This window comes from Cherax quadricarinatus, chromosome 2 (assembly GCF_038502225.1).
Source record: "Cherax quadricarinatus isolate ZL_2023a chromosome 2, ASM3850222v1, whole genome shotgun sequence".
NCBI lineage: Eukaryota > Metazoa > Arthropoda > Malacostraca > Decapoda > Parastacidae > Cherax > Cherax quadricarinatus.
The window spans coordinates 82,345,594-82,368,671 of NC_091293.1; the positions used below are offsets into that span (position 1 = coordinate 82,345,594).

General features: G+C 40.5%; 2 protein-coding genes across 6 annotated transcripts in view; one reads left to right on the forward strand and one right to left on the reverse strand.

The window, feature by feature from the left end:
* Nucleotides 1-23,078, reverse strand: part of CaMKI (Calcium/calmodulin-dependent protein kinase I) — a 919,698-nt gene that overhangs the window by 253,095 nt on the left and 643,525 nt on the right. The gene's annotated exons all lie outside the window — the stretch shown is intronic.
* The window catches only part of LOC128684401 (G patch domain-containing protein 1), a 90,689-nt gene that overhangs the window by 25,959 nt on the left and 41,652 nt on the right, over nt 1-23,078 (forward strand). For both annotated transcript variants that reach the window (XM_070089380.1, XM_070089376.1), the window contains exon 7: nt 4,953-5,084. In XM_070089380.1, coding sequence (XP_069945481.1) covers nt 4,953-5,084 — 132 coding nt within the window. The remainder of the gene's footprint in view (nt 1-4,952; nt 5,085-23,078) is intronic.

The window sequence follows — 23,078 nt, forward strand, 5'->3', positions numbered from 1 at the left end:
AGTTATACCAACGGTCTTATATGGGTGCAAAGCATGAGTGGTGAATGTTGCAACAAGGAGAATGCTGGAGGCAGTGGAGATGTCGTGTCTGAGGGCAATGTGTGGTGTGAATATAATGCAGAGAATTTGTAGTTTGGAAATTAGGAGGAGGTGTGGGATTACCAAAACTTTTTATCCAGAGGGCTAAGGAGGGGTTGTTGAGGTGGTTCGGACATGTAGAGAGGATGGAACAAAGTAGAATGACTTCGAGAGTGTATAAATCTGTAGTGGACGGAAGGCGGGGTAGAGGCCTGCCTAGGAAAGGTTGGAGGGAGGGGGCAAAGGAGGTTTTGTGTGCTAGGGGCTTGGACTTCCAACATGCTTGTTGTACAAGACAGCTTCTCAAGTACTGTCACCAATTATTGCAACACTCTTTAACAAATCCATCGAATCCTCCACCTTCCCAGAAATTCTCAAAATAACAAGGGGTCACCCCGATCCACAAAGGAGGAGATCAAGCAGACCTGAATAACTGCAGGTCAATATCTAACTTGCCCCTTCTCTCTAAAATCTTAGAACAATTAATTCATAGGCAGATCTGTTCCTACCTCTTCTCCCACAACATACTCAACCCCTGTCAGTTTGGATTCAGGCCCAATAAAAACACGAATGATGTTATTATACACATGCTAGAACTAATATACACCACTCTCGAGAAAAAAGAATTCCCATTGGGAATCTTCATTGATTTACATAAAGCTTTTGATGCAGTTGACCATGATTTGATGTACATAAAATTAACACACTATGGTATAAGAGGGCACTCCCTCAACTACCTAAAATCATACCTTCGCAACAGAAGCCATTATGTGTACACAAATGGAGCTAAGTCTTCCACACAACCAATTACAGTCAACGTCCCACAGGGAAGTGTCCTTGGCTCACTTCTCTTTCTCATTTATATCAATGACCTACCTGCATCTCAACTACTCAAACCCATATTATTTGCAGATGACACTACATATGTCTACTCTCACCCAAGCCCAGTCATACTAGCCAACACTGTAAATGCAGAACTGCAGAAAATATCTACCTGGATGATGACTAACAAGCTTTCTCTCAATATTGACAAAACCTATTTCATTCAGTTTGGAAAAAGAGCAACAAATGTTCCACTTAACATAATGGTAAATGGATCACCTGTCACAAGACTCACAGAGAGAAAATTATTAGGAATCCACCTTAACAGTAGCCTCAAATTTCACACACATATACAACAAATCTCCAAGAAAATCTCTGAGACTGTAGGCATACTATCAAAGATACGGTACTATGTTCCACAACCAGCTCTCCTTGCCCTGTATCACTCACTCATTTACCCCTATCTCACCTATGGAATTTGTGCATAGGGTTCAACAACAATAAACCATCTCAGACCACTAATAACCCAGCAAAAGGCTGCAGTCAGGATGATAAGAAATTCCCACTCCAGACAGCAGACTCCACCAATATTCAAAAGTCTAAACTTACTCACCATTGAGAAGATAAGATAAGATTTCCTTCAGATTTTTAACCCCGAATTGTTAGCCACCCAGGATAACCCAAGAAAGTCAGTGCGTCATTGAGGACTATCTAACTTATTTCCATTGGGGTCCTCAACCTTGTCCCCCAGGATGCGACCCACACCAGTCGACTAACACCCAGGTACCTATTTACTGCTAAGTGAACAGGACAACAGGTGTAAGGAAACGTGTCAAAATGTTTCCACCTGCCGGGAATCGAACCCGGGCCCTCCGTGTGTGAAGCGGGAGCTTTAGCCACCAAGCTACCAGGCCACTGCTTTCAGCTTGTCCCATTGTATTATTCCCATATTGTAATTAAAGTCAATTTACTATTTGCTATATATTAAAACTAATGTACAATTTTACAAACTATGATCTAGTTGTCTGGTACAGTGGACCCTTGCCTAACGCTATTAATCCGTTCCTGAGAGCTCAACGTTAGGCGAAATTATCGTTATGCGAATTAATTTTCCCCATAAGAAATAATGGAAATCAAATTAACCCATTCCTGACATCCCAAAGTATAAAAAAAAAAAAATTTTACCACATGAAATATTAATTTTAATACACACAAACTGAAGACATGCACAGTTACATGATACCTACCTTTATTGAAGATCTGGTGATGATTGATGGGATGGGAGGAGGGGAGAGTGTTGATGGTGTTAGTGTTTAGAAGGGGAATCCCCTTCCATTAGGACTTGAGGTGGAAATTCCTTTTCCGGGGTTGCTTCCCTTCTTTTAATGCCACTAGGACCAGCTTGAGTCACTGGACCTCTGTCGCACAACATATCTGTCCATAGAGGCCTGAACCTTATGTTCCTTTATGACATTCCTAAAGTGTTTTCACAACATTGTCAGTGTAATAGTCACTAGCACGGCTTGCAATAGCTGTGTGAGGGTGATTTTCATCAAAAAAGGTTTGCACTTTAAGCCACACTGCACACATTTCCTTAATCTTTGAAGTAGGCAACTTCCTCATTTTCTCTATCCCCTCCTCCGAGGCAGTTTCCTCAGGTGTGGCCTTTTGCTGTTGAAGATGATCTAGTAGCTCATCATTATCCTCCTCCACCAACTCTTCCACATCCTCCCCACTAACCTCCAACCCCAAGGACTTCCCCAATGCCACAATGGATTCCTCAACTGGCATAGGATTCCCAGGGTTAGCCTCAAACCCTTCAAAATCCCTTTTGTCTACACATTCTGGCCACAGTTTCTTCCAAGCAGAGTTCAAGGTCCTCTTAGTCACTTCCTCCCAAGCCTTACCTATAATGTTTACACAATTGAGGATGCTAAAGTGATCTCTCCAAAACTCTCTTAGAGTCAATTGAGTTTCTGAGGTCACTACAAAGCACCTTTCAAACATAGCTTTTGTGTACAGTTTCTTGAAGTTGGAAATGACTTGCTGGTCCATGGGCTGCAGGAGAGGAGTGGTATTAGGAGGCAAAAACTTGACCTTAATGAAGCTCATGTCCCCAGAAAGTTGCTCTGCCACATCTGAAGGATGACCAGGAGCATTGTCTAATAGCAGGAGGCACTTAAGGTCTAATTTCTTTTCAGTTAGGTAATTTTTCACAGTGGGGGCAAATGCATGGTGTAACCAGTCATAGAAAAAGTCCCTAGTGACCCATGCCTCACTGTTTGCCCTCCACAGCACACACAAATTAGCCTTGAGGACATTGTTTTTCCTGAACGCTCTGGGAGTTTCAGAGTGATGCACCAATAAAGGCTTCACTTTGCAATCACCACTAGCATTGGCACACATCAGCAGAGTATGCCTGTCTTTCACAGGCTTATGTCCTAGGAGTGCCTTTTCCTCCTGAGTAATGTAGGTCCTGTTTGGCATTTTCTTCCAAAACAGGCCTGTTTCGTCACAATTAAACACTTGTTCAGGTTTCAATCCTTCACTGTCTATGTACTCCTTGATTTGCTGCACATATTTTTCAGCTGCTTTGTGGTCCGAACTGGCAGCCTCACCATGCCTTATCACACTATGTATGCTACTATGCTTCTTAAATCTCTCAAACCAACCTTTGCTGGCCTTAAATTCACTCACATCATAACTAGTTGCAGGCATTTTTCTAATTAAATCGTCATGCAACTTCCTAGCCTTTTCACATATGATCGCTTGAGAGATGCTATCTCCTGCTATCTGTTTTTCGTTTATCCACACCAATAACAGTCTCTCAACATCTCTCACTTGCGATCTCTGTTTCGAAAACAAAGTTGAACCTTTGGCAAGAACAGCTTCCTTGATTGCCGTTTTCTTGGCCACAATAGTAGCCATGGTTGATTGGGGTTTTGTGTACAACCTGGCCAGCTCGGAGACACGCACTCCACTTTCATACTTAGCAATGATCTCTTTCTTCATATCCATAGTAATTCTCACTCTTTTTGCTGTAGGGTTGGCACTAGAAGCTTTCTTGGGGCCCATGGTCACTTATTTTGCAGGTGCAATCACTAAAAAGGCTGTGATAATATGAAATGTTCCGATTGTATGCTTGGAAGCGTCCACGGTGGCTGGCTTGTAAACACTGGCACCCACGGAACAAGTGAGGTGGGCTCAGGCCGCACGTGGACGCGTCTCGAACGAATCGCGTTGAGCGAGTTTTTTAGCGCTAGCCGAGGCAAAATTTTTGCATTAAAATGTATCGCTAGGCGGATTTAACGTTATGCGATGCGTTCGTTAGGCGAGGGTCCACTGTATTAAGTTAGCCTGTAACCCATTAAATTTAGTTTTGCCCATAATGCCTAGGCATGATAGTGGCTCTCTTTGCACTGCAAATCATTATTGTAATTGCACACTGTAAACTATCTATGTAAATAGGACTCCCTAAAACATGTCAGTCCCATTATAAACTTGGAAAGAAAAAAAGAATTGAATTGAATTGAATTGATAGGAGTGGATGGAGACAAATGGTTTTTAGGATGTGATGTGCTGTTGGAGTGTGAGCAAGGTAACATTTGTGAAGGGATTCAGGGAAACTGGCAGGCTGGACTTGAGTCCTGGAGATAAGTACAGTGACTGCACTCTGAAGGAGGGGTGTTAATGTTGCAGTTTTATAATTGTATTGTAAGCACGTCTCTGGCAAGACAGTGATGGAGTGAGTGATAGTGAAGGTTTTTCTTTTTTGAGCCACCCTACCTTGGTGGGAAACAGCCCATGTGTTAATAATAAAAAAAAAACATTTAATTATGCATGATAAATTTGTACACAAAACTTAAATTACATATTATTATCTTTATCCAAATAGTAAGTAGTGCATAAGTACTACTTTAATTTTAGCCTGCCAGAAAGCCTTCACAGTGCTACTTTCCTAAGAATGTACAAAAAATCTGTAATCCAAGAACTGAGTCAGCTCTGTAATTTCTAGGAAATAAAATTTGAATCTGACTTTGACATACTTTCAGGCTTTTGGTGTTGGTGCTTTTGAGGATGAAGATGAAGATATTTATGGCACAGAAGATATGAGCAACTATGACTTTGGTGAGGATAAGCAGGAGTCTAGGAGAGGACAGAGCAACAAGGATCAAACACCAGTGGTAAGCATTTATTAAATATTCTTTGTAGGAAAAAGAGAATAATAATTCTGTACATATTTATCCATAAGGAGTTGCAAAACAGATCAAGTTAATATTTGATCCCAGTTCCCAGTATAGCTTATAGTATATTTGTGAGTGATACACTAAGTAATGATAAATTTTTCTCAAACTTGATAAAAAAAAGGACCTCTGAAAGGCTACTATATATAAGGTTGAAAACAAACATGTGAATGATTGTGCCAAACAAAAAACACTAAACTGTATGACATTGTGACAAATATGAAAAAATAAATCTAAAGTCAGCCATTGCTATGTTGAGGATTGCAGAATAATAACAAACTCTTAGCTCGCCTAGCAGGGACACTTTACTCTATAGATAATAGTAAATTTCTTACACTTGCTGACAGTGCCCAGTCTGTCATCTACACAGTCAGCTGTATAAACTTCTCTTGTAAATACTAATCATTTATATTGCAGAAGTTGCATAGGAAAGTTTCCAACTTTCATTAGTTATGCTTTTCATGTATACAATGTTCATATATATTTTATGCAATCTGATTAGATTTTTTTTTTTTTTTAACGAGTTGGCCGTCTCTCACCGAGGCAGGGTGACCCAAAAAGAAAGAAAATCCCCAGAAAGAAAATACTTTCATTATTATTCAACACTTTCACCTCACTCATACATAATCACTGTTTTTGCAGAGGTGCCCAGAACACAATAGTTTAGAAGCATATACGTATAAAGGTACTCAAGTTTGGCTATATAAAAATAACCGGTTTCCCTGAATCCCTTCACTAAATATTACCCTGCTCACACTCCAACAGCTTGTCAGGTCCCAAATACCATTCGTCTCCATTCACTCTTATTTAACATGCTCACGCATGCTTGCTGGAAATCCAAGCCCCTCGCCCACAGAACCTCCTTTACCCCCCCCTCCAACCTTTTCGAGGACGACCTCTACCCTGCCTTCCTTCCCCTACAGATTTATACACTCCATGTCATTCTACTGTGATCCATTCTCTCTAAATGACCTAACCACCTCAACAACCCCTCTTCAGCCCTCTGACTAATACTTTTATTAACGCCACACTTTCTCCTAATTTCCACACTCTGAATTCTCTGTATAATATTTACACCACACATTGCTCTTGGACAGGACATCTCTACTGCCTCCAGCCACATCTTCACTGCAGCATTTACAACCCAAGCTTCACACCCATATAAGAGTGTTGGTACCAATACACTTTCATACATTTCCTTCTTTGCCTCCATAGATAACGTTTTTTGACTCCACATATACCTCAATGCACCACCCACCTTTTTTTCTTCATCAGTTCTATGGTTAATCTCATCCTTCATACATCCACCTACTGACACGTCAACTCCCAAATACATATCTGAAAACATTCACTTCTTCCATAATCCTCTCCAATTTGATATCTAATTTTTCCTTATCTAAATTATTTGATACCCTCATCCCCTCACTCTTTTCTATGTTCACTTTCAACTTTTTACCTTTACACACTCTCCCAAACTCGTCCACTAACCTTTGCAACTTTTCTTTAGAATCTCTCATAATCACAGTATCATCAGCAAAAAGTAACTGTGTCAATTCCCATTTTGTATTTAATTCCCCATAATTTAATCCCACCCCTCTCCCCTACACCCTAGCATTTACTTCTTTTACATCCCCATCTATAGATATATTAACCCTTTCAGGGTTTTGGACGTACTAGTATGGCTTACGCACCAGGGTTTTTGACGTACGTACGAGTATGCCTAAATTCTAGCACCCTCAAATCTAGTGAGAGAAAGCTGGTAGGCCTACATATGAGAGAATGGGTCTTATGTGGTCAGTGTGCGCAGTATAAAAAAAATCCTGCTGCACACAGTGCGTATTGAGAAAAAAAACTTTGACCGTGTTTTTGGATTAAAATGGCGACTTTGCACTGTATTTTCGTATGGTATTTATTGTTGTATTCTAGTTTTCCTGGTCTCATTTTATAGAATGGAAGACATATTACAGAAATTGAGATGATTTTGACTGGTTTTACAATGAAAAGTACCTTGAAATTGAGCTCAAAGTAGCAGAAATGTTTGATTTTTACCAAAGTTCAAAAGTAAACAAATCTTGCTATGCATCCAATACACGTCAACTGGTGAGTCTAATATTCTTTCACAAGTGTGCTGATATTATTTATACCATTTCTACACTAATGCAGTAGTCTGCATAGCAGTAAATCTTCATAAGAATGTAAGAGGGACGTGGGAACGTGACTAATGAACAGAGGAAATGTTATTTTAGTGCCAGGAATGTCTTTCTTGTTTTTCTGGACCCTATTCGGAAATTGGCATCTTTTGAAATTTGTGTGAAATAAGCAAAATTGCTAAATTCTGACCACTTTATTGGATAGTTGAAAACGGTAAATGGGTGGTTTCTTGTACTCATTCGATAGAAAAAATGGACTTGTAACGAAATAGTTATGAGTTTTGACGACTAGTACACTTGAATTCGCCGAAAATGGGGCTCAAAGTGGGCAAAATCGCCGATGCGTAAACATCGTCGAGACTACTAACTTCGCGAGAGCATAATTCCGTAAGTTTTCCATCAAATTTCTTACTTTTGGTGTCATTATAATCGCGAAAAGATTCTCTATCTTTTCATAAGAAAAAATAATTTTTTTTTTTTTGAAAATTTGGCCACCCTGAGAACAAGTCTCGGAGAGGGCCTGGCGACCCTGAAAGGGTTAAACAACCATGGTGACATTACACAACCCTGGCTAAGACCCCCCATTTTTCCCGGGAAGTAGTCTCTCTCTCTTCTACACACCCTAACATGAGCCTCATTGTCCTCATAAAATCTCTTTACAGCATTTAGTAACTTACTACCTATTCCATATACTTGCAACATCTGCCACATTGCTCCCCTATCCACTCTATCATAAGCCTTTTCTAAATTCGTAAATGCAATGAAAGCTTCCCTACCTTCACCTAAATACTGTTCACATATATGCTTCAATGTAAACACTTGATCTACACATCCCCTACCCACTCTAAAACCTCCTTGCTCATCTGTAATTCTACATTCTGTCTTGCCTCTAATTCTTTCAATAATAACCCTACCATACGCTTTTCATGGTATACTCAGTAAACTTACACCTCTAATTTTTACAATCTCTTTTGTCCCCCTTCCCTTTATATAAAGGAATTCATACATACTCTCTGCCAATCCCTAGGTACCTTCCCCTCTTTCATACATTTTTCTTTCAAAAATACCAACCACTCCAACATTATATCCCCTCTTGCTTTTAGCTTTTCTGTCATGATCCCGTCAGTTCCAGCTGCTTTACCCCCTTTCATTCTACGTAATGCCTCATGCATCTCCCCCACACTCACATCCTGCTTTTCTTCACTCCTAAAAGATGGTACACCTCCCTGGCCAGTGCATGAAATTACCACCTCCCTTTCTTTGTCAACATTTAAAAGTTTCTCAAATTATTCCCGCCATCTACCCAGTACCTCCATCTCTCCATCTACTAACTCCCCTACTCTGTTTTTAACTGACAAATCCATTTGTTCCCTAGGCTTTCTTAACTTGTTTATCTCACTCCAAAATTTTTTCTTGTTTTCATTAAAATTTCTTGACAGAGCCTCTCCCACTCTATCATCTGCTCTCCTTTTTCACTCTCTCACCACTCTCTTCACCTTTCTTTTACTTCCCATATGCTCTGCTCTTCTTATAACACTTCTCCTTTGTAAAAATTTCTCATAAGCTACCTTTTTCTTTTTTATCACACCCTTTACTTCATCATTCCACCAATCACTCCTCTTTCCTCCTGCACCCACCCTCCTATAACCACAAACTTCTGCCCCACATTCTAATACTGCATTTTTAAAACTATTCCAACCCTCTTCAACCCCCCAACTACTCATACTTGCACTAGTCCACCTTTCTGCCAATAGTTGCTTATATCTCACCCGAATTTCTTCCTCCCTTAGTTTACACATATTCACTTCTCTCTTACTTGTTGTTACCATTTTCCTTTTGTCCCATCTACCTCTTACTCTAACTGTAGTCACAACTAAATAATGATCCGATGTATCAGTTGCCCCTCTATAAACACGTACATCCTGAAGTGTACCCTTCAACCTTTTATCCACCAAGATATAATCTTACAAACTACTTTCATTACGTGCTATATCATACCTTGTATATTTATTTATCCTCTTTTTCATAAAATATGTATTACTTATTACCAAACCTCTATCTTCACATAGCTCAATTAAAGGCTCCCCATTTTCATTTACCCCTGGCTCTCCAAATTTACCTACTACTCCGTCCACAACATTTTTACCCACTTTAGCATTAATATCCCCAAACACCATTACTCTCACACTTGGTTCAAAACTCCCCACACACTCAACAATTCCCAAAACCTCTCTCTCTCTCTCTCTCCTCTACACTTCTCTCTTCTCCAAGCACATATATGCTTACTATAACCCACTTTTCACATCCAATCTTTATTTTACTCTACATAATCCTTGAACTAGTACATTCATACTCCCTCTTTTCCTGCCATAGCTACTACTCCTTTAGCTCTAACTCTATTTGAAACCCCTTACCTAATCCCATTTACTTCTCTCCACTGAAACTCCCCTACCCCCTTCAGCTTTGTTTCACTTAAAGCCAGGACATCCAGCTTCTTCTCATTCATAGCATCCACAATCAAATCTTTCTTATCATTCGCACAACATCCACGCACATTCAGACATCTCACCTTGACAATTATCGTCTTCTTCATCTTTTTAGTAATCTTTACAGGAAAAGGGGTTACTAGCCCATTGTTCCTGGAATTTTAGTTGACTTTCACAACACGTATGGCTTACGGAGGAAAGATTCTTATTCTACTTCCCCATGTATATAAAATGAAAAACAATAAGAACAAAAACTATTAAGATAAAATCAAAGAAAACTCAGATGAGTGTTTATAAATAAACATGTACATGTATGTGTAGTGTGACCTAAGTGTAAGTAGAAGTAGCAAGACGTACCTGTAATCTTGCATATTTACGAGACAGACAAAAGACACCAGCAATCCTACCATCACGTAAAACAATTACAGGCTTTTGTTTTACACTCACTTGACAGGATGATAGTACCTCCCTGGGTGGTTGCTGTCTACCAACCTACTATATACCTGTTATATATACTGTATACAGTGGACCCCCGGTTAACGATATTTTTTCACTCCAGAAGTATGTTCAGGTGGCAGTACTGACCGAATTTGTTCCCATAAGAAATATTGTGAAGTAGATTAGTCCATTTCAGACCCCCAAACATACACGTACAAACGCACTTACATAAATACACTTACATAATTGGTCACATTCTGAGGTAATCGTTATGCGGGGGTCCACTGTATATTTTTTTTTCAACAAACTGGCCGTATCCCACCAAGGCAGGGTGGCCCAAAAAGAAAAACAAAAGTTTCTCTTTTTAAATTTAGTAATTTACCAGGAGAAGGGGTTACTAGGCCCTTGCTCCCGGCATTTTAGTTGCCTCTTACAACACGCATGGCTTACGGAGGAAGAATTCTGTTTCACTTCCTCATGGAGATAAGAGGAAATAAACAAGAACAAGAACTAGAAAGAAAATAGAAGAAAACTCAAGAGGGATGTGTATATATACGCTTGTACAAGTATGTGTAGTGTGACCTAAGTGTAAGTAGAATTAGCAAGATGTACCTGAAATCTTGCACGTTTATGAGACAGAAAAATTACACCAGCCATCCTACCATCATGTAAATCAATTACAGGTTTCCGTTTTACACTCACTTGGCAGGACGGTAGTACCTCCCTGGGTGGTTGCTGTCTACCAACCTACTATATACCTGTTATATATATACCTTTTCTTCTTTCAACACAATGGCTGTATCCCACCGAGGCAGGGTGGCCCAAAAGGAAAAACGAAAGTTTCTCTTTTTACATTTAGTAATATATACAGGAGAAGAGGTTACTAGCCCCTTGCTCCCGGCATTTTAGTTGCCTCTTACAACACGCATGGCTTACGGAGGAAGAATTCTGTTCCACTTCCCCATGGAGATAAGAGGAAATAAACAAGAATAAGAACTAGAAAGAAATTACAAGAAAACCCAGAGGGGTGTGTATATATGTGCTTGTACATGTATGTGTAATGTGACCTAAGTGTAAGTAGAAGTAGCAAGACATATGTACCTGAAATCTTGCATGTTTATGAGACAGAAAAAAGACACCAGTAATCCTACCATCATGTAAAACAATTACAGGTTTTCGTTTTACTCTCGCTTGGCAGGACGGTAGTACCTCCCTGGGTGGTTGCTGTCTACCAACCTACTATATACCTGTTATATATTTTCTTCTTCTTTCAACAAACCGGCCGTATCCCACCGAGGCAGGGTGGCCCAAAAAGAAAAACGAAAGTTTCCCTTTTTAAATTTAGTAATTTATACAGGAGAAGGGGTTACTAGCCCCTTTCTCCCGGCATTTTAGTCGCCTCTTACAACATGCATGGCTTACGGAGGAAGAATTCTGCTCCACTTCCCCATGGAGATAAGAGGAAATAAACAAGAACAAGAACTAGAAAGAAAATAGAAGAAAACTCAGAGGGGTATGTATATACAGTGGACCCCCGCATAGCGAATGCCTTGCATAGCGAACAATCCGCATAGCGAACGCTTTGTTCGCTAAAATTTTGCCCCGCATAGTGGACAAAAACCCGCTCAGCGACCTTCGTCCGAGACGCGTCCAATGTGGGCCCTCAGCCAGCCTCACATGTGCCGCCCGTCCCATTGTTTACCAGCTAGCCTCCGCGGTAACATTCAAGCATACACTCGGAATATTTCGTATTATTACAGTGTTTTCGGTGCTGTTTGTGGAAAATAAGTGACCATGGGCCCCAAGAAAGCTTCTAGTGCCAACCCTACACCTCAAAGGGTAAGAATACCCATTGAAATTAAGAAAGAGATCATTGATAAGTATGAAAGTGGAGTACGTATCACCGACCTGGTCAGGTTGTACAAGAAACCAAAATCAACCATCGCTTCTATTGTGGGCAAGAAAACGGCAATCAAGGAAGCTGTTGTTGCCAAAGGTTTAACTGTGTTTTCGAAACAAAGATCGCAAGTGATGGAAGATGTTGAGAGACTGTTATTGGTGTGGATAAATGAAAAACAGCTAGCAGGAGATAGCGTCTCTCAAGCGATCATATGTGAAAAGGCTAGGAAGTTGCATGACGATTTAATTAAAAAAATGCCTGCAACTAGTGATGATGTGAGTGAATTTAAGGCCAGCAAAGGTTGGTTTGAGAGATTTAAGAAGCGTAGTGGCATCCATAGTGTGATACGGCATGGTGAGGCTGCCAGTTCGGACCACAAAGCAGCTGAAAAATATGTGCATGAATTCAAGGAGTACATAGAAACTGAAGGACTGGAACCTGAACAAGTGTTTAATTGTGATGAAACAGGCCTGTTCTGGAAGAAAATGCCAAGCAGGACCTACATTACTCAGGAGGAAAAGGCACTCCCAGGACATAAGCCTATGAAAGACAGGCTTACTTTGTTGATGTGTGCCAATGCTAGTGGTGATTGCAAAGTTAAGCCTTTATTAGTGTATCACTCTGAAACTCCCAGAGCGTTCAGGCAAAAGAATGTCCTCAAGGATAATTTGTGTGTGCTGTGGAGGGCAAACAGTAAGGCATGGGTCACTAGGGAATTTTTCTATAACTGGTTACACCATGCATTTGCCCCCAATGTGAAAGATTACCTAACTGAAAAGAAATTAGACCTTAAGTGCCTCCTGGTGTTAGACAATGCCCCTGGTCATCCTACAGACGTGGCAGAGCGACTTTATGGGGACATGAGCTTCATTAAGGTGAATTTTTTGCCTCCTAATACCACTCCTCTCCTGCAGCCCATGGACCAGCAGGTCATTTCCAACTTCAAGAAACTGTACACAAAAGCTCTGTTTCAAAAGTGCTTTGAAGTGACCACAGACACTGGATTGACTCTAAAAGAGTTTTGGAAGGATCACTTTAATATCCTCAGTTGTGTAAACCTTATAGGTAAGGCTTGGGAGGGAGTGACTAAGAGAACCTTGAACTCTGCTTGGAAGAAACTGTGGCCAGAATGTGTAGACAAAAGGGATTTTGAAGGGTTTGAGGCTAACCCTGAGAGGAGTAGTATACCAGTTGAGGAATCAATTGTGGAATTGGGGAAGTCCTTGGGGTTGGAGGTTAGTGGGGAGGATGTGGAAGAGTTGATGGAGGAGGACAATGAAGAACTAACCACTGATGAGCTGATAGATCAACTTCAAGAGCAAGAGGCCAGACCTGGGGAAACTGGTTCAAAGGAGGGGAGAGAGAAATTGAAGGAATTGCCTACTTCAAAGATTAAGGAAATGTGTGCAAAATGGCTTGAAGTGCAAACCTTTTTTGATGAAAATCACCCTCACACAGCTATTGCAAGCCGTGCTGGTGACTGTTACAATGACACTGTTGTGAACCACTTTAGACAAATCATAAAGGAACGAGAGGTACAGGCCACTATGGACAGATATGTTGTGCGAAAGAAGTCCAGTGACTCTGAAGCTGGTCCTAGTGGCATTAAAAGAAGAAGGGAAGTAACCCCAGAAAAGGACTTGCTACCTCAAGTCCTAATGGAAGGGGATTCCCCTTCTAAACACTAACACTCTCTCTCCCCTCCTCCCATCCCATCAATCATCACCAGATCTTCAATAAAAGTAAGTGTCATGTAATTGTGCATGCCTTTTTCAGTTTGTGTGTACTAAAATTAACATTTTTTTGTGGTAAAAAAATTTTTTTTTCATACTTTTGGGTGTCTTGCACGGATTAATTTTATTTCCATTATTTCTTATGGGGAAAATTAATTCGCATAGCGAACATTTCGCATAACGACCAGCCCTCTTGCACGGATTAAGTTCGCTATGCGGGGGTCCACTGTATATGCTTGTACATGTATGTGTAGTGTGCCTTAAGTGTAAGTAGAAGTAGCAAGATGTACCTGAAATCTTGCATGTTTATGAGACAGACAAAAGACACCAGCAATCCTACCATCATGTAAAACAATTACAGGTTTTCGTTTTACACTCGCTTGGCAGGACGGTAGTACCTCCCTGGGTGGTTGCTATCTTCCAACCTAATATATACCTGTTATATATATTTTTTTTTTTTCAACAAGTTGGCCGTCTCCCACCGAGGCAGGGTGACCCCAAAAAAAGAAAGAAAATCCCCAAAAAGAAAATACTTTCATCATCATTCAACACTTTCACCACACTCACACATTATCACTGCTTTTGCAGAGGTGCTCAGAATACAACAGCTTAGAAGCATATACGTATAAAGATACACAACATACCCCTCCAAACTGCCAATATCCCAAACCCCTCCTTTAAAGTGCAGGCATTGTACTTCCCATTTCCAGGACTCAAGTCCGACTATATGAAAATAACCGGTTTCCCTGAATCCCTTCACTAAATATTACCCTGCTCACACTCCAACAGATCGTCAGGTCCCAAGTATCATTCGTCTCCATTCACTCCTATCTAACACGCTCATGCATGCTTGCTGGAAGTCCAAGCCCCTCGCCCACAAAACCTCCTTTACCCCCTCTTTCCAACCCTTTCGAGGACGACCCCTACCCCTCTTTCCTTCCCCTATAGATTTATATGCTTTCCATGTCATTCTACTTTGATCCATTCTCTCTAAATGACCAAACCACCTCAACAACCCCTCTTCTGCCCTCTGACTAATGCTTTTATTAACTCCACACCTTCTCCTAATTTCCACACTCCGAATTTTCTGCCTAATATTTACACCACACATTGCCCTTAGACAGGACATCTCCACTGCCTCCAACCGTCTCCTCGCTGCTGCATTTACCACCCAAGCCTCACATCCATATAAGAGTGTTGGTACTACTATACTTTCATACATTCCCTTCTTTGCCTCCATAGATAACGTTTTTTGACTCCACATATACCTCAACGCACCACTCACCTTTTTTCCCTCATCAATTCTATGATTAACCTCATCCTTCATAAATCCATCCGCCGACACGTCAACTCCCAAGTATCTGAAAACATTCACTTCTTCCATACTCCTCCTCCCCAATTTGATATCCAATTTTTCTTTATCTAAATCATTTGATACCCTCATCACCTTACTCTTTTCTATGTTCACTTTCAACTTTCTACCTTTACACACATTCTCAAACTCATCCACTAACCTTTGCAATTTTTCTTTAGAATCTCCCATAAGCACAGTATCATCAGCAAAAAGTAACTGTGTCAATTCCCATTTTGAATTTGATTCGCCATAATTTAATCCCACCCCTCTCCCGAACACCCTAGCATTTACTTCTTTTACAACCCCATCTATAAATATATTAAACAACCATGGTGACATAACACATCCCTGTCTAAGACCTACTTTTACCAGGAAGTATTCTCCCTCTCTTCTACACACCCTAACCTGAGCCTCACTATCCTCATAAAAGCTCTTTACAGCATTTAGTAACTTACCACCTATTCCATAAACTTGCAACATCTGCCACATTGCTCCTCTATCCACTCTATCATATGCCTTTTCTAAATCCATAAATGCAATAAAAACTTCCCTACCTTTATCTAAATACTGTTCACATATATGCTTCAATGTAAGCACTTGATCTACACATCCCCTACCCACTCTGAAGCCTCCTTGCTCATCCGCAATTCTACATTCTGTCTTACCTCTAATTCTTTCAATTATAACTCTACCGTATACTTTTCCTGGTATACTCAGTAAACTTATTCCTCTATAATTTTTACAATCTCTTTTGTCCCCTTTCCCTTTATATAAAGGGACTATACATGCTCTCCGCCAATCCCTAGGTACCTTCCCCTCTTTCATACATTTATTAAACAAAAGTACCAACCACTCCAACACTATATCCCCCTCTGCTTTTAACATTTCTGTCATGATCCCATCAGTTCCAGCTGCTTTACCCCCTTTCATTCTACGCAATGCCTCACGTACCTCCACCACACTTACGTTCTGCTCTTCTTCACTCCTAAAAGATGGTATACCTCCCTGGCCAGTGCATGAAATTACCACCTCCCTTTCTTCCTCAACATTTAAAAATTCCTCAAAATATTCTCGCCATCTACCTAATACCTCCCTCTCCCCATCTACTAACTCCCCTACTCTGTTTTTAACGGACAAATCCATACTTTCCCTAGGCTTTCTTAACTTGTTTAACTCACTCCAAAATTTTTTCTTATTTTCATTAAAATTTCTTGACAGTGCCTCTCCCACTCTTTCATCTGCTCTCCTTTTGCACTCTCTCACCACTCTCTTCACCTTTCTTTTACTCTCCATATACTCTGCTCTTCTTATAACACTTCTGCTTTGTAAAAACCTCTCATAAGCTACCTTTTTCTCTTTTATCACACCCTTTACTTCATCATTCCACCAATCACTCCTCTTTCCTCCTGCCCCCACCCTCCTATAACCACAAACTTCTGCCCCACATTCTAATACTGCATTTTTAAAACTATTCCAACCCTCTTCAACCCCCCCACTACTCATCTTTGCACTAGCCCACCTTTCTGCCAATAGTCGCTTATATCTCGCCCGAACTTCCTCCTCCCTTAGTTTATACACTTTCACCTCCCTCTTACTTGTTGTTGCCACCTTCCTCTTTTCCCATCTACCTCTTACTCTAACTGTAGCTACAACTAAATAATGATCTGATATATCAGTTGCCCCTCTATAAACATGTACATCCTGGAGCCTACCCATCAACCTTTTATCCACCAATACATAATCGAACAAACTACTTTCATTACGTGCTACATCATACCTTGTATATTTATTTATCCTCTTTTTCATAAAATATGTATTACTTATTACCAAATTTCTTTCTACACATAGCTCAATTAAAGGCTCCCCATTTGCATTTACCCCTGGCACCCCAAATTTACCTACTACTCCCTCCATAACATTTTTACCCACTTTAGCATTGAAATCCCCAACCACCATTACTCTCACACTTGATTCAAAACTCCCCACGCATTCACTCAACATTTCCCAGAATCTCTCTCTCTCCTCTACACTTCTCTCTTCTCCAGGTGCATACACGCTTACTATAACCCACTTTTCACATCCAATCTTTATTTTACTCCACATAATCCTTGAATTTATGCATTTGTAGTCCCTCTTTTCCTGCCATAGCTTATCCTTCAACATTATTGCTACTCCTTCTTTAGCTCTAACTCTATTTGAAACCCCTGACCTAATCCCATTCATTCCTCTCCATTGAAACTCTCCCACCCCCTTCAGCTTTGTTTCACTTAAAGCCAGGACATCCAGTTTCTTCTCATTCATAACATCCACAATCATCTCTTTCTTATCATTTGCACAACATCCATGCACATTCAGACTTCCCACTTTGACAATTTTCTTCTTCTTATTCTTTTTAGTAATCTTTACAGGAAAAGGGGTTACTAGCCCATTGTTCCCGGCATTTTAGTTGACTTTTACAACACGCATGGCTTACGGAGGAAAGATTCTTTTTCCACTTCCCCATGGATATAAAAGGAAAAGTAATAAGACAAGAAAACTCAGATGAGTGTGTATAAATAAACGTGCACATGTATGTGTAGTGTGACCTAAGTGTAAGTAGAAGTAACAAGACGTACCTGTAATCTTGCATATTTATGAGACAGTCAAAAGACATACATACATACATACATATATATATATATATATATATATATATATATATATATATATATATATATATATATATATATATATATATATATATATATATATATTTTTTTTTTTATTATCACACCGGCCGATTCCCACCAAGGCAGGGTGGCCCGAAAAAGAAAAACTTTCACCATCATTCACTCCATCACTGTCTTGCCAGAAGGGTGCTTTACACTACAGTTTTTAAACTGCAACATTAACACCCCTCCTTCAGAGTGCAGGCACTGTACTTCCCATCTCCAGGACTCAAGTCCGGCCTGCCGGTTTCCCTGAATCCCTTCATAAATGTTACTTTGCTCACACTCCAACAGCACGTCAAGTATTAAAACCATTTGTCTCCATTCACTCCTATCAAACACGCTCACGCATGCCTGCTGGAAGTCCAAGCCCCTCGCACACAAAACCTCCTTTACCCCCTCCCTCCAACCCTTCCTAGGCCGACCCCTACCCCGCCTTCCTTCCACTACAGACTGATACACTCTTGAAGTCATTCTGTTTCGCTCCATTCTCTCTACATGTCCGAACCACCTCAACAACCCTTCCTCAGCCCTCTGGACAACAGTTTTGGTAATCCCGCACCTCCTCCTAACTTCCAAACTGCGAATTCTCTGCATTATATTCACACCACACATTGCCCTCAGACATGACATCTCCACTGCCTCCAGCCTTCTCCTCGCTGCAACATTCATCACCCACGCTTCACACCCATATAAGAGCGTTGGTAAAACTATACTCTCATACATTCCCCTCTTTGCCTCCAAGGACAAAGTTCTTTGTCTCCACAGACTCCTAAGTGCACCACTCACTCTTTTTCCCTCATCAATTCTATGATTCACCTCATCTTTCATAGACCCATCCGCTGACACGTCCACTCCCAAATATCTGAATACGTTCACCTCCTCCATACTCTCTCCCTCCAATCTGATATTCAATCTTTCATCACCTAATCTTTTTGTTATCCTCATAACCTTACTCTTTCCTGTATTCACCTTTAATTTTCTTCTTTTGCACACCCTACCAAATTCATCCACCAATCTCTGCAACTTCTCTTCAGAATCTCCCAAGAGCACAGTGTCATCGGCAAAGAGCAGCTGTGACAACTCCCACTTTGTGTGTGATTCTTTATCTTTTAACTCCACGCCTCTTGCCAAGACCCTCGCATTTACTTCTCTTACAACCCCATCTATAAATATATTAAACAACCACGGTGACATCACACATCCTTGTCTAAGGCCTACTTTTACTGGGAAAAAATTTCCCTCTTTCCTACATACTCTAACTTGAGCCTCACTATCCTCGTAAAAACTCTTCACTGCTTTCAGTAACCTACCTCCTACACCATACACTTGCAACATCTGCCACATTGCCCCCCTATCCACCCTGTCATACGCCTTTTCCAAATCCATAAATGCCACAAAGACCTCTTTAGCCTTATCTAAATACTGTTCACTTATATGTTTCACTGTAAACACCTGGTCCACACACCCCCTACCTTTCCTAAAGCCTCCTTGTTCATCTGCTATCCTATTCTCCGTCTTACTCTTAATTCTTTCAATTATAACTCTACCATACACTTTACCAGGTACACTCAACAGACTTATCCCCCTATAATTTTTGCACTCTCTTTTATCCCCTTTGCCTTTATACAAAGGAACTATGCATGCTCTCTGCCAATCCCTAGGTACCTTACCCTCTTCCATACATTTATTAAATAATTGCACCAACCACTCCAAAACTATATCCCCACCTGCTTTTAACATTTCTATCTTTATCCCATCAATCCCGGCTGCCTTACCCCCTTTCATTTTACCTACTGCCTCACGAACTTCCCCCACACTCACAACTGGCTCTTCCTCACTCCTACAAGATGTTATTCCTCCTTGCCCTATACACGAAATCACAGCTTCCCTATCTTCATCAACATTTAACAATTCCTCAAAATATTCCTTCCATCTTCCCAATACCTCTACCTCTCCATTTAATAACTCTCCTCTCCTATTTTTAACTGACAAATCCATTTGTTCTCTAGGCTTTCTTAACTTGTTAATCTCACTCCAAAACTTTTTCTTATTTTCAACAAAATTTGTTGATAACATCTCACCCACTCTCTCATTTGCTCTCTTTTTACATTGCTTCACCACTCTCTTAACTTCTCTCTTTTTCTCCATATACTCTTCCCTCCTTGCATCACTTCTACTTTGTAAAAACTTCTCATATATATATGTATATATATATATATATATAATATATATATATATATATATATATATATATATATATATATATATATATACCTATATATATATCTGTTATATATAAATACAGTGGAACCTCGGTTTTTGTATACCCTAATCTGTATGTAAAACTATAGTTATTCTCTGTAAAATGTATTTTTTGTTAATATTTCATATAAGAAATAATGTAAATCCAGTTAATCCGTTCCAAACACCCAATAAATACATTTTATAGAGAATAACTATAGTTTAACATACAGACTAGGGCATATGAAAACTGAGGTTCCATTGTACATTACTCATATCCCATTCAGTGCACAGTTTTGTACAGTGGACCCCCCGGTATCCGATAAATCCAGTATGCGATGCATTATATCACAAAAAATTTGCCTCGGTTCCCGTTACAAAACCCGGTATACGCGATTCATCCGAGACGTGTCCACGTGTGGCCTGAACTGTCCCGTGTGTGCCATTGCTTACAAGCCAGCCAGTGTACTCGCATCTAAGAATATATTCGGTACATTCCATATTATCACAGTGTTTTTGGTGCTTATTTCTGCAAAATAAGTCACCATGGGCCCCAAGAAAGCTTCTAGTGCCAACCCTTCAAGACCAAGGGTGCTAATGACTGTTGAAATGAAGAAAGAGATAATTGCAAAGTACGAAAGTGGAGTGCGTGTGTCGGAGCTGGCCAAGTTGTATACAAAACCCCAATCAACCATCTCTACTATAGTGACCAGGAAAACGGCACTCAAGGAAGCTGTTGTTGCAAAAGGTGCAACTGTGATTACAAAACAGCGACCGCAAGTGTTAGAAAATGTTGAGAGACTGTTATTGGTGTGGATAAATGAAAAACAGATAGCAGGAGATAGCATCTCTCAAGTGATCATTTGTGAAAAGGCTAGGCAATTGCATGACGATTTGGTAAAGAAATTGCCTGCAACTAGTGGTGATGTGAGTGAATTTAAGGCCTGCAAAGGTTGGTTTGAAAGATTTAAGAATCGTAGTGGCATACATAGTGTGATTAGGCATGGTGAGGCTGCCAGTTCAGACCAAAAAGCAGCTGAAAAATATGTGAAGGAATTCAAGGATTACATAGACAGTGAAGACTTGAAACCTGAACAAGTGTTTAATTGCGACGAGACAGGCCTGTTTTGGAAGAAATTGCCAAGCAGGACCTACATTACTCAGGAGAAAAAGGCACTCCCAGGACATAAGCCTGTGAAAGACAGGCTTACTCTTCTGATGTGTGCCAATGCTAGTGGTGATTGCAAAGTGAAGCCTTTATTGGTGTATCACTCAGAAACTCCCAGAGCGTTCAGGCAAAAGAATATCCTCAAGGCTAATTTGTGTGTGTTGTGGAGGGCAAACAGTAAGGCATGGGTCACTAGGGACTTTTTCTATGACTGGTTACACCATGCATTTGCCCCCAATGTGAAAAATTACCTAATTGAAAAGAAATTAGACCTTAAGTGCCTCCTGGTATTAGACAATGCCCCTGGTCATCCTTCAGACTTGGCAGAGTGACTTTCTGGGGACATGAGCTTCATTAAGGTCAAGTTTTTGCCTCCTAATACCACTCCTCTCCTGCAGCCCATAGACCAGCAGGTCATTTCCAACTTCAAGAAACTGTACACAAAAGCTATGTTTGAAAGGTGCTTTGAAGTGACCACAGACACTCTATTGACTCTAAAGGAGTTTTGGAAGGATCACTTTAATATCCTCAATTGTGTAAACCTTATAGGTAAGGCTTGGGAGGGAGTGACTAAGAGGACCTTGAACTCTGCCTGGAAAAAACTGTGGCCAGAATGTGTAGACAAAAGGGATTTCGAAGGGTTTGAGGCTAACCCAGAGAAGCCTATGCCAGTTGAGGAATCCATTGTGGCATTGGGGAAGTCCTTGGGGTTGGAGGTTAGTGGGGAGGATGTGGAAGAGTTGATGGAGGAGGACAATGACGAACTAACCACTGATGAGCTGCTAGATCATCTTCAACAGCAAGAGGCCAGACCTGAGGAAACTGCTTCGGAGGAGGGGATGGATAAAGTGAAGAAGTTGCCTACTTCAAAGATTAGGGAAATATGTGCAAAGTGGCTTGAAGTGCAAAGTTTTTTTATGAAAATCACCCTCAGACAGCTACTGCAAGCCGTGTTGGCAACCTGTACAATGACACTGTTGTGAACCACTTTAGGAAAGTCATAGAGGAACGAGAGGTACAGGCCTCTATGGACAGATATGTTGTGAGACAGAAGTCCAGTGACTCTCAAGCTGGTCCTAGTGGCATTAAAAGAAGAAGGGAAGTAACCCCGGAAAAGGACTTGCTATCTCAAGTCCTAATGGAGGGGGATTCCCCTTCTAAACAATAGGTTCAACACTCTCCCCTCCTCCCATCCCATCAATCATCACCAGATCTTCATTAAAGGTAAGTGTCATGTATTCTATTCTTAGTGGAGTACATACTACAAGCTGTGCATGTTTTCTTCAGTTTGTGTGCATTAAACTTAATATTTCGTTTTTTTTTTTTCATACTTTTGGGTGTCTTGCACGGATTAATTTGATTTCCATTATTTCTTATAGGGAAAATTGATTCACTTTCTGATAATTTTGGTTTACGATGAGCTCTCAGGAACGGATTAATATCGCGAACCGGGGGGTCCACTGTATATGTAATCCTGTATTGTATGTTATCCTGTTTTGTATATTATCCTGTAGTACAGTGGACCCTCGACCAACGATGGCATCGATTAACGATAAATCCGACCAGCGATACATTTTAACGCAAAAATTTTGCCTCAACTAGCGCTAAAAAACTCGACCAACACTATTCGTTCCGTCTGAGACGCGTCTACTTCTGGCCAGTGTTTACAAGCCAGCCAGCCACCGCGGTTGCTTCCAAGCATACAATTGGAACATTTCATATTATCACAGCCTTTTTAGTGATTGCACCTGCA